General features: G+C 29.0%; 1 protein-coding gene across 1 annotated transcript in view; it reads left to right on the forward strand.

Annotated features, from left to right (window-relative positions):
• LOC119679494 (titin-like) overlaps window positions 1-13,310 on the forward strand; it is a 40,204-nt gene that overhangs the window by 3,727 nt on the left and 23,167 nt on the right. Inside the window, exon 2 of the mRNA XM_038091881.1 lies at window positions 7,597-13,107. Coding sequence (XP_037947809.1) covers window positions 7,597-13,107 — 5,511 coding nt within the window. The remainder of the gene's footprint in view (window positions 1-7,596; window positions 13,108-13,310) is intronic.

A 13,310-nucleotide genomic window follows, 5' to 3' on the forward strand; every position in this document is an offset into this window, starting at 1 on the left:
ATCGCATTGCTATTTAAAAACATAGAATTATTTTGCTTCTTTTTCAAAAAAAAAAAATTTATATTATATATATATATGTATCTACAAATATATATATAAAATATAAAAATACTCATAAACGTATGTAATCAATATATACATATATATATATGTATATGTACAGTTGTGTGTATTTGTATATACCACAAATTATAGACTTGATGATATATCTCTTCTCCTAATGAGAGGCATTACAGTAGTAGGAATTAATTTCTGAACTAATTCCAATTTTCTTACACTTAAAATATAAGTATATGCGTTAAGATTTATTTGTCTTTCTAAATGTATTGTTTTCTAAAGCATTTTAACCATTTATTTGTGGCACATATTTTTAATTTTATTAATATATATATGACACTTTCACTGGCAACACACCTTGATACCTGTGCGAGCATACTAGATACAAATAGCGAACGACTCGACACTGCTGACTAAGTTTATAGATGTGACACTGAGTCTGTTGATGATTTCAATGCAAGGCAAATGATGAATGTATCGACTTATTTTTTGCTTAATGAGGCATTTATGTTTGATTAATTTGCTTTACTATATGAATCATTATATAATTTTATTCATTATTTAATGTGTATAATTTGAACTTAATTGAGAAGAAACGCCCAAAATAACACTGCCAAATTCTTGTATTTTTAATAAAAAAATTTGTAAAATTGAGGTTTTGATTTAGGGAAGTAATGCTGATTAATTAAATATTTCCTTACTTTATTATCGTTTTCAATTACTGATTGCATAGTCAATAAAGTTATTATTAGAACAACAACTATAATTTTAACTTCATTTTGAAAACATTATTAAATTGCCTACAATCTTAAACGAATAAGAGTATATTTCAGATTAAACACATTTAAGGTATCTTAATAAAACAGACTAGTTTCAGAATGCAATGGTGTTTAAAAAAAAAAAATTTTAAGACTTCATATAAATAATATTTACATAAAAAAGTTATGATCAATGGCAACATATATTTAGAAAATAAATTTTTTGTTTCCAATTATTATTGAATCTTTCTAAATGGAATTAATAAGTAATTTCAAATCTTAAAACCTAAGTAAAGATACATATTAAACAGAGTATATTAAACAGAGTAGGTATTAATCAAATGGAAGTGTATACTACGGCTTAAGCAGCTGTTTTCTATTGAGACGAAATGCAGGGTTAATGGTAAACAGTTGTCTGTCGTTGATGTTTTAATGCGTAACTAGTTTCAAACAATACTTTGCAATACATCAGATAACTTGGTTGGATACCTTGGATATATTGAGATCCTTTTGAATAATAGAGTTCTTCACATACCAGGGGGATTTTACAATCTGCCTGGTGATAAAGTTCTTCACATACCAAGGGGTTTTTACAATCTGCCTGGTGATTTTGTAGAAAATAAATATATATATATATATATAAAATAAATTAATATATAAAACGCGACGCCTTACACATTTATTTTATAACTAATAGCAGAAATGGCTATTTTATTTATAAGCGAATTTTAATTCCATATTTGTTTAAGAATTAACACCGAATTTGACCATGGTGAACTTAAAAATATTGTAGCAAATGGAAGTTATGATTATTCGAAGATGTAATATTAGAATTATATCGTAGATGCATTTAAACTTTTTACCTAACAACTCACAATTCTTCCCGAATTATCACTTTTACAAAGTATTAACAGAATCAAACACATCTTCCATCAATTGCGTCCCTATATTTAATTTGTCTTATTAATTTTATCGGATGCTGGATACAGATAACGAAATAATTTGTTATAAATAATACTAGCTTATAATAAATTATTTACTTATAATTCTTCTTAATAAGGCTTTTCATAAAAAAAACTATCTATTACTTAGCTCTTAAAAATGATTCAATTTCAATTCATTTTAATAACGATTGACAAATAACAACTCGGTTCATTGGGAGTGCTAACATCTAGCTAAGATTTTGTATAAGCAGTTTTATGAAAATGAGATACAATTATTTTCCAAATAATCAGCGCATAGAACAGTTTTAATATCAAATTTTCAGAACGTATGGATTGTAAGAGAATACCTCTTTCCTTTAAATAGCATAAGTTTTTTCGTACTACTGTGTTGCATTCTTCATTCAGTCTTCTTGAAGACTAAAATAACAAACGTTTAAATAGATGATAGAAGATAGATTTTTTTGTTAGTTCAAATAAGTTTAAGTTAAGTTGGATTTAACCTATGTTTTTCGTGATTAATTATGCACTTATGCGATTGTTTTATGTTTCATTAACATACAAGAGATTCATAAGTATATTAACTTTATATATTGCAAGGCTGCGTATCAAGCCTTCAGGCTTTACTGGTTTACCATTGATACTATTATAAAGTTCATATTTATTACTTATTTTAGTTCAGAGTTTTAAGTTTAAAGTTTCTTTTCATTTACTTATTTCAACGGGTTAATTTTCAGTTTTAAGAAGTAATATTTTTAAATTCATTTTAATTTTAAAAACTTTTATATAAATAGAGAACGTAATCAGAACTTAAAAATAATTAAATAAATTTAAAAAAATATATATAGTAAGAATACAATAACAAATAGTCATATATCTTTACAGATATTTGATTTTGAAAGAAAAATTTTGGATTTATATTTCTAATCTAAACCTTTATAAATCATTACACACTCTTTAATTTTCAATTTATAAAAATTTAAGATTAAAAGTTTTAACTTTTTTAATTTTAATGTTTATAACTGTAACTAAAAATGTTGAATTTTGAATTCAAAAATTATATACAAAAAACATAGAAAAATGAAGCGTCCTTTAATATAAAGCACGAATGACAATAGGTGTATTCTTTTGGCTCTTAAGCAACCTGTATTTATTCTATTGGAGCATTCATGTGAAAAGAATACACCTAATATGGCATTCTAATTCAACCTAACTCCTTTGGCTTAATAATCTTAATAAAATTAATTTTATAATAAAAAGGAATTATATATTTCTTTTCTGCTTACTAAAAGTAATTATTCTATAGTAAATTTAAACTTTTTTATATAATAAATCAATTAATGTATTTGCAAGTACCACAAAAAATTATTTCAAATAAATCAAAAAGTTTTGTAATCTTTTCAAATTCTAAACAAATTGGCTTTTTTATATTTATAAGTTTATATGGAAAATAAAATGTAAGCTTTTAAAACATTTTCTATAACAAAAATAGAACACATGAAAGAAATACTTCAAAAATATAAATATTTTGGGATGCTCTCATTTGCACTCTCAAAATGCAATATGAAAATTTCGAAATACATATATACAGTTAAAATGTTTATATAGTAGGAGCAATACTTAAAAATATAGGTCATTTATTTTTAAAAATTTGTTGTATATTTCAAATGATCAAATTTTTATGAAATTCGATGTACCTTAAGCATAACATTCAGAACTTGAGTTTGGCGCCTCATTTTTAAATGCTGTTCGCATTACCAAATAAAGTAAGAAGAAACTAACTGCTTCAATAGAATCATATGCAAAAGTGCAATTTTAAATAAGATAAATAATTTTGATCATAAGTATATACCTATATATTTCGAGGACAACTTATATTTATTAAGTATGAATACATGTTTTTTTTAATAATACTATATTTTGCATTTGCACTTATGTATCTGGCGCATATCAAACTTTGGCTATGCACTTATTATAAAATTAATGCGTTAAGGAAAAATATGTAAAATAATGTAAATGCCAAATCATATGATCTACATCTCAACATCCCAAATTATATGATCGAAATAATATCTCAACATTTATATAATGGACAGAAATAAAAAATAATAAATTCACAAAAATTAATTTCAATGAATTTGCACATTGTATTGTATCAAATATTTAAATTTTTTAATTTTTTAATTATTTTAGCAACAAAATATATATTTTAATCAAGGATATTTTTAAATTCACATCAAATTTTAATTAAAACAATTAATTAAATTTCTGCATAAGACTACAATAGTTAACGATGTGTATTGTTTTGCTATACGACAACGACTTTCGCACTATTCCTTCAATAGATAATTTGCTCAATGCACAATATAAATCAGCAGAGATAAGATATTACCAACGCTGTTGAAATGTTATTGTAAAATGCTGATAAAATAAAGAGTTCTTACTAGTTATTAAACCAAAAGTCTTATTTTATTCAAGATTAAAATATTATTTAACTGAATGTTAAAATGTATTTAGTAGAGGCTGCAACTCAAAACAAACACGATAGCATCAACAATGGTCCCTACTCGACTTTAGGATATGTTGTAATTTAAACTAGATTGCAAAGAACAATACACACATATTATTTGGAAGGAAATGCTTATAAACTCATCATGATGCCTGTTATAGGAACTTTTAGATTTCCCGAAATACAAAAACCTGGTTTCTGCAGGCAGAAAGTAAAACGTTATATTTTATTCTAACCAATACATCACAATCTTTAAAAAAATTCAAGTGATTAGATACCAGTTAATAGAAACATAAGTATATATTTTTAGGTAGATCTAACAGAAACAATTATTGATGCAGTTTCATGCGAGAAAGCAGTAGGATATACTTAATATAAATAAAATATATCACGTTTTGCCTTCATCATTATTATGTAGTTTAGTTTCCTATTATATATTGTATATTAAGTATAAATATATTTATATTTCACTTTTTTAAAAACTCTTTCATTTTACGTAAAAAGTGTTCGGAGTTATTGAATAAACCGTAAGACAGTCCTGATTTGGACAACAGCGTTTGACCCAATTCTAGAAATTTTTTTTAGTCTGCTTGAGGTTTTTTCTTCAAGGCAATTGAAAACACTTTCGATGTTGTAACTTAAGTTTCTGGAACAGAAAAAATCACACGTAGCCATATCAAATGAATATTGTATTTCGTCGGTCATATTTATTCAGTTTCTTTTTGCCAAAAAATTTTGCACAACGATGGGTTTGACCAATCGCAGAACATTTAAATATGTAAACCCAATAATATATAATCATACTAAATTGAGTAGAAGATCGCAGTTATATTGGTACGGTGCTAGTAATTTACAGAAAAAAATTTGAATTTTCACTCGTGATATATAAATTAAACATTCCTGATACTTTTTATATAATATGATGTCCCACCCAACTCTGAAAGTGTATAATATGTAAATAAAAACACCCATATTTCTTCTCTTCAATTATTTCTTCATATCAAACCTAATAAAAAAATTAGCTGGAAACAATTTTGGTATATTTTCAATGTATAATAGATTATGTGTAGATTTTACTAAAATAATATAAACAAATAAATAGTGTAACTTTTAATAAAGTAAAGTAAAACAGGAAGAAAAGTTGTTTGTTGCAACTATTTCATATGTTACATTGATACATAAAGTTTTAAGTAGTTACCTTATAGTCAGAAACTCTACTATTATCTAAAAAAAAATTAAAAGAACTCATTCCTTTTACTAATACACTATTTCTAGAATAAAAATTAATTACTACTTTTACTTTTTTTTTATATATGGTAAACATATTCATATACTTCAATATAATGTTTGTTTATTAATTCCACATATTTAATTTTTTTAATTAAAAAATTCCTATAAAAATAAACCACAAGAATCCTAGAAAAGAATATGAAAAGTTTTTGAAAAAATTAAAAACTAATAAACTTTCTTATTATAATGCTTTTAATAGAATAAACAAAATCTATTACTAAACGAGCGTGGGTAGAAAAAATATTTTTTTTAATAATGTTAGTTTTGTTTTTTTATTAAGTATGCCGAGACTAACTTTCACCTTTTAGTAGATTTTTTGCACAGTACTTATGCACTCCCCAATATCTATTAATACTTATTTTGAGATATTAGTTAATAAATTCATATAAATTAGACATTCTGTTTTCAATTTTTTATATATAATATATGTAAAAGTATACTTAAAATCACGATAAATTTTGTTGAATAAATTCTTGTTGACTTGTGATTTTATTTAATTAATTTTTTAGAATAAACAATGCTAATATTGAAAACAATAAATAAATTTATTTATTTACCGAACTATTTTTAGAAGCAAAAAAAACCTAATAGAAAATATATAAGTTTAAAATTCAGTTTTTATAATCCACACAAGGCCAGTTGGAAATAATTTTAAATTAATTAAAAAAACATGAAAAATTAACGTCCTTGGATGTGCCAGATATTTGGTTATTTTTCAATATTAATTCAAGTTCAGTCAAGTTTAAGGTTTTTATTTTGAATTTTTTTTTATTTTAAAATTGTATGTATGTTTTATAAATTATATATAAGTATATATGACGAAAAACATTTTATTGATATTAATAAAAAAAATTCAAACATAATGTTAATACTTATTATGAACTCAATTCATACTTATTATTAATAGATATAGAAGAGATCTTATTATCAGAAGACCAGAAAATATGAAAAAAAATAATGATAATATTCTGTCCGATTAAAAAGAATATATAAAGAATATATAATGCAACTACGGTCAGACTTTTCACATCAAACTGATTATTAGATATTGAAATATAGGATAACATACATAAGTTATTTAAATCAAGAACACCAAATTATTGAATATGTAAAACACCTATCATTATAATAAAACTGATTTAAAATTTATTGTAATTGTTCAAATTTAAACATATATCTGCTCGCCATATACATTAAAATACCAAAATATGATTATTTATATATTAATTATTTTATCATTTTTATTAAATCTCCTGTAAACGACATTTTTAAGATCATGCTGTTTCTTGATCTTTACGGGTTTTTTCCATAAATTAAAGTACTATATAGCATTAACACTGGCCTCAAATGATTGATTTGGGTCAAAAATCACAAATGAAAAGCAAATGACTAATTTCTGCATACAAAATCTCATATGCGCAAATGAGATTACACCGGCGCCATGGATCTCATTTTGTACAAATGAGTCCCAACGGGTTTCAAATAAGTTCCAAATGCAAATGAATACATTAAACACATCCTAAATAATATCACAGATGGTCCGCGAAACACCCGTTGGGACCCATTGATTTAAATAGTGGCGACAAACAAGGATATGTTATGCAAAAAAAAGGACTGTCTGCCTGTGAAAAAACTCAAGCTAATTAAGAAATAACATTTTCAAACTGTTAAATCTGTAAGATTTAGAACGAAATTAAGCAAAATAAACTGAGTTGAACATTTGATATGATAGCGTAAGATGTTTTGTAATCAGTAGTAATATAAAAAAAATATTACTAATTTTTTTTTATTTTTATGTAAATAACATATATAATAGCACAATTATATTATATTAAAAACTAATCATTATGCAAAATTTAAAAGTACAAGGCCTTTAACTTACATAAATATTGCTTGCTATATGTCATAGTTTTTCAAAAAAAAATTTTAAATAAATACGAGTATAATTATATTATGCTTTAAATAATAAATATTTATTGACCAAAATGCAATTATATGATTTATATATTATTTTATTAATCTTTTCTTAATCATATTTTAGAACGACGTATCTCGGCTTATCAATTGCGTACGATTGATTCTGTCGAAGAAACTTCATCGTCTGGTAAGGAAGATAGCTCACCCGAGTCACCGGAACAACAACAACAACAACAGCCACCACAATATGGTCAATATTTGGATCTAAATGGACAAGCTCCACATCAAGGTCGCTCTCGAACGAAAAAGACAAAAATACGCAGTAAATCCCTGCAGCCACAATCCAATATTGTCCCATGGCGTAAATCATCACGCCCAAGACGTGGACGTTCATTAGACAAATCACCATTTTTACCTGGTTTTAAACCTGAACCTGTTAAGTCATGGACCGAAGAACCAATTAGTTTAAAACCTGCAGCTATTGAAAAGAAGGTAATACCAAAAATGGAAGCTGCTAAGATTGTTTTGAAATCAATAAAAAGTGAGCGTGATCATGGATTGATGAGCATCGGCGCAACGTTAGATAAAATAATAGCTGGTAAATCAGAGAAAGAAGCCATTCCATGGATAACGATGCGTGATAAACTTAAGAAAGTCGAGAGTGTTCAACATCAGTTAGATGAGTTTGATTTGGATGAAGTGTACTTGCGACCTTTGGAACAGCCAATTGAAACTGAACCGCAAGAACCAAAACAAGCCAAGATCGAGCAAACAAAACGTGACAAAGAAATTCAACGATTGAAGAGTATGGAAAGTATTGAAATTATGGAAATGACTGAACAAATGAATAAGTTGATTACTCAACACCAGAAGGAAGAAACCATACCTTGGAAAGAAATGCGCCAACATTTAAAAAGTGTAGAACGTGTTCACAAACAAATTGAAAAGTTCAAAATAGAAGAAGTCGAACTACGTCATTTGAAAGCAGAAGAAATTGTTCTTCAAGAAACTTCGACAACTACTGAAGACATGGTTATAATGCAAATTGATGACACATCAAAGGGATCAATTGAAAAGGTTTTACGACGAGAAGATCTCTTGAAATATGATGACGCACTAAATGTTAATAAACAACAATTTATCACAACAGAAGATATAAATATGTTAAATGTTGCAGAACGTGAAAAAATTGAAGCACAGCGTCTTATTAGGGAGCAACAAGCAATAAACTGGCGTCAAAACCGCATTGCACCTAAATTACAATCCATGCAATCTGTACAGGATACAGTTGGTATGGATAATATTATACGAGAGGAGCAAAATGTGGAACGCCAACAATTTGTAAGTATTGAAGATAGAAAGATGATGCATATGCAACAACATGAACATCTGAAAACCGTCACTCAAAAAACACACGATGAACAAGCTATGAATTGGCGACATCCAAGACATCCTCAACAGTACCAACAATTAGATGAATCTACAATTTTGTCTGTTCAAGAACGTGAGGACTTGAATGATGAACAACTAGTACAACCGACACCCGTTTTGTGGGAAAGAGGTAAAACTAAGCCACAGAAGCCAGAATTTGCACAGCCTGAATCACAAAAGCCAGTCACAGAATATCAAGACATACCTAAAACATATGAAGAAGTTCATGATGAACTTACTGAAACAGTATATCAACAGCCAAAGGAACAACCAATGCCAGTAATGTGGGAACGTGGTAAAAAGCAAGTCATAGCACAAGAAATAAATGACATACAAGAAGTGAAAACGCAGGTAGAACAAGTTGTAGAAGAAACAAAGAAAGTTGCCACACGCAGAGTTATACAACCTGAGCCAGAGCAAAAAATGGAACAGGTGGTACTCAAACCAATACCTAGGCAAAAACCAAAACCAGTGCAAAAAGAAGAGGAAGTAATTATTAAACCTGCAAAAACCATAATTGCTGCTCAATCTGAGGAAACACAACCAACAAAAGCATATGAAGAAGCAATCGATACACTTGAAGAACAAACTCCTTCAAAAATAGAAAATATTGCACCTGTTATGTGGGAGCGTGGTAAAAAGAAACCAATAATCGTTAAGGAAACAGTGGAGGAAAAACCGGCTAAAGTATTTGAGGAAGAAGTCGATATACTTCCAGAGCAATTACCTGTAGCAGAAAAAGAAGATTTACAACCAGTTTTGTGGCAAAGAGGTCAAAAGAAAGTACAGAAACCTACTAAAGAAGATATTACCGAAGTTCCTGTAAATACATATGAAGAAGCCTTTGATGAGTTAATAGAAGAACCAGTACAACAAAAACCGGAAGAACCAACTCCAGTTATGTGGGAACGCGGTAAGAAAACGTCAGTAAAACTAGAAAAAACTGAAAAAATTGAAAGTACAAATGCTGAACAGTTGATAGAGGTACAGCAAAAGAAGGTTACCCGTAAAATTATTCCACATGAGCCAGAACAAAAGATGGAACAAGTGGTACTTAAGCCAATACCAAGACAAAAACGAGTAGAAGCGCCAAAGCCTGAGGAAGTGGAACTCAAGCCTGCTGAAAAACCAAAACCTGTTAAAGAAATTGAGGAAATTAAACCAACAAAATCATATGAAGAAGAGATTGACGAACTAACTGAAGAAGTTTTGCAAAAACCTCAAAATGACTTACAACCTATATTATGGGAACGTGGAAAGAAAAAACCAATTGAGCAAAAGGTTGAAGAAATAGAACAAGATGAAGAACAGGAAGCAGTTCTAAATATTCAGGAAGAAAATATAGTTAAAGAAGATGAAATTCTTAAAATTAAGAAAGTAAAAAAATCGAAGAAGAAGCATGTTGGAGAAAACCTAGAGAAATATGATGAAACCGAGGCAACTTCCACAATAGAAGAAATGCAACAGGTAGATGAAGTTAAAGAAATACCTACAAAAACATATGAAGAAGCCATTGACGAATTAAATGAAGAACCAGAGGTTGAGAAACCAGAACCAATAATGTGGAAACGAGGAAAGAAGATTACCAAACCGAAAAAAGAAGAAGAAGTAGCAGAAATACCAGTAGAAGAACCAATAAAAGAAGTAATAGAAGTTCCTCAGAAAACATTCGAAGAAGTTACCGATGAATTAAGTGAAGAACCTGTTATAGAGAAACCTGAACCAGTTATGTGGAAACGAGGAAAGAAAGTCACCAAACCGAAAAAAGAATTAGATGTTTCACCAGAAGTACCATTAGATGTGCCAGTAGAAGAACCAATCGAAGAAATAATAGAAACACCTCAGAAGTCACATGAGGAAGTCATTGATGAACTAAAAGATGAACCAGCCGTTGAGAAACCAGAACCAGTATTATGGAAACGAGGAAAGAAAAAGGTTCCTACACGTGAAGAAGTTCCAGTTTCAGAAATACAAGAAATAGAGGAAACTCCTGAAATAATAGAACAGAATGAAGAACAAATTAGTGAAGAAATTGTATTAGATAAAGCCCGTAAAACGAAAAAGGTAAAAATACCTAAAAAGCAACCTGTAGACAAAAAAGACGAAACTGTTGTTGAAGTCCTTGATGAAAGTGTAAATGATGTAGTTATGGATGAAGAAGTTAATCAACAAATAGTAGAAAAACCTCCAAAACCTGAAAAGAAAACCATTGTTCCTTTGGAACCTGAAACCGTAGAAAAAGTAGTTTTAAAACCAGTTCCTAGAAAGCAACTTCCCAAAGCTGAAGCAGAAAAAATAGAGGAAGTATCACTTAAGCCTGTCAAAAAGACAATAATAGAAAGTGACACTCCACAACCTGAACAAGTTGAAGAATCAGAAATTGTTGAAGATAATATAAAGCAAGAAAAAGTTACTACTCGCCGCAAGAAGAAAAAACAAAAACCAAAATCAGAGAAACAAGAATTGGAAGAAGAAGTTTTGGATGAACTTTCAGAAGATGAACCAAAAGAAATTAGTGAAATTTCAGAGGAAGAAGAACTAGTGATACCAACACCTAAAATAGAAGAAGAAACAGTTTCGGATTCTGTTGATGTAACAGAAAAACCTAAAGTCATTCAAAAACCTTTAAAGAAACCAATGCCAATTGAGGAGAAATTAGAAGAAGTAACACTGAAACCAGTTAAAAGACCAATTAAACAAATTCCTCAAGAAGAAATCATTGAAGAGGTACGTCTTAAACCTGTTAAACATGTTACACCTGTTCCAGAAGAGCAAAAATTGGAGGAAGTGATTTTGCAGCATGTAGAAAAGCTTGAAGAACAAGTTACTGTTGAAGAAAAGAAAAAAGTAAAGAAGGTGAAAAAACCAAAACCGGAAGAACTCCCTGAGATTCCAGATGCAGAACCTGTAGAATTAGAAAAGGCTGAACACATTGATTTAGAACGTAAGCCAATTGAAGAAGAAGAAACACCTAAAATGCCATACAAACGAGAAGAAAAACCAAAACCAATAGAAGAAAAAGTTGAAGAAAAACAATGGCCTACAGGACGGAGAAAACCCTTACCCGAGGAACAACCGGAAGAAGTCACTTTGAAGCCCATACCTGCAAAGCCTAAGGAAGAAAAACCTAAAGAAACTCCTCCAATTTCAGTACCAAAATTAACACCAGAGGAAAAGATGCCGTCAGAAGAAAAGGAGTTAGAAATTCAACCACCGATCATCAGTGATGAAAAACCTAAAGAACGATCAAAGAAAGAGAAAAAGAAGAAACCAAAACTTCAAAAAGCATCACCGTCTGTGGAAGAAATCTCAGAAGAAATTGCTGAACCATTTGCTGAACCTATAGCCGAGGAAGATCAAGTTGAAGAAATTCCAATCGACGAACTAAAAGAAGTGGCAATTTCAGAAGAAATTCAACCTGAAGAAGAAGTTATATCAAGTGAAGTACTACCCACAACTAAACAGAAGGCACTCAAAAAACGTACAAAACGGCTCAAGGAAGTTTCATTCGAAGAACAACCTCATCTTCTTGAATCAGCAGTCGCTGAGGAAGACGAAATTATCAAAGAAGATGTTTCAGAAGAGATCTCACAAAAGACTATTACATTAAAGAAGACTGAAGATACCAGACCGCAATTTATTACTACAGAGCAATTAATTGAATTAGATGTTGAAGATATTAGAAGAGACATAGAAATGAAAGTTACGTCAAATATAGTTAAAAAAGAAAAACGAAGAATTGTTATTGATGATAGTCAACCACTTCCAGAACTTGAGTTAATTACACAAAAACGTGTTCAAGAAGGCATTGATAAGGTGCCTGATGAGGACTTAATTGAAGACCAAATCTTACAAAATAAAGAAGAAACAACAAGTTCTGAAGTAATACAAGAAAAGAAGGTTGTGAAAAAGAAGAAGAAAGAAATAAAACCACCACGTATCACTGAGAAATTACGTCCTCGTCAATGCATTCCAGAGGAACCCACTGTTTTAGAATGTAAGGTTGAGGGTGTACCATTTCCTGAAATTAATTGGTACTTTAATGATATGCTGCTCTTCGCCTCTGAAAAGTACGAAATTTCTGTAGTAGAGCATGTAGCAAAACTAAAAATCGCTAAAGTTACACCTACCGATGTTGGAGTATATACCTGCGAAGCTCGTAATGAAGCCGGGGTGGCAACTACTCGTACAAATCTCGTTTTAGGTAAGTTCAAAATTTATATAAATTATTTATCGCAATTCCGATATTGTAAAAACCTAATAAGTATATTTTTTGGCACACCAAGATAAATATATATTATATAACCATATATGTTAATAAAATTTTTTTTTATTACTAATAACCTATTTCATTACCTTACAATTATAAGTTCGTTTTTAAATAAACTTTTGTATATTTACAATATT

This window comes from Teleopsis dalmanni, chromosome 1 (assembly GCF_002237135.1).
Source record: "Teleopsis dalmanni isolate 2A chromosome 1, ASM223713v2, whole genome shotgun sequence".
In the NCBI taxonomy this organism is placed as follows: Eukaryota; Metazoa; Arthropoda; class Insecta; order Diptera; family Diopsidae; genus Teleopsis; species Teleopsis dalmanni.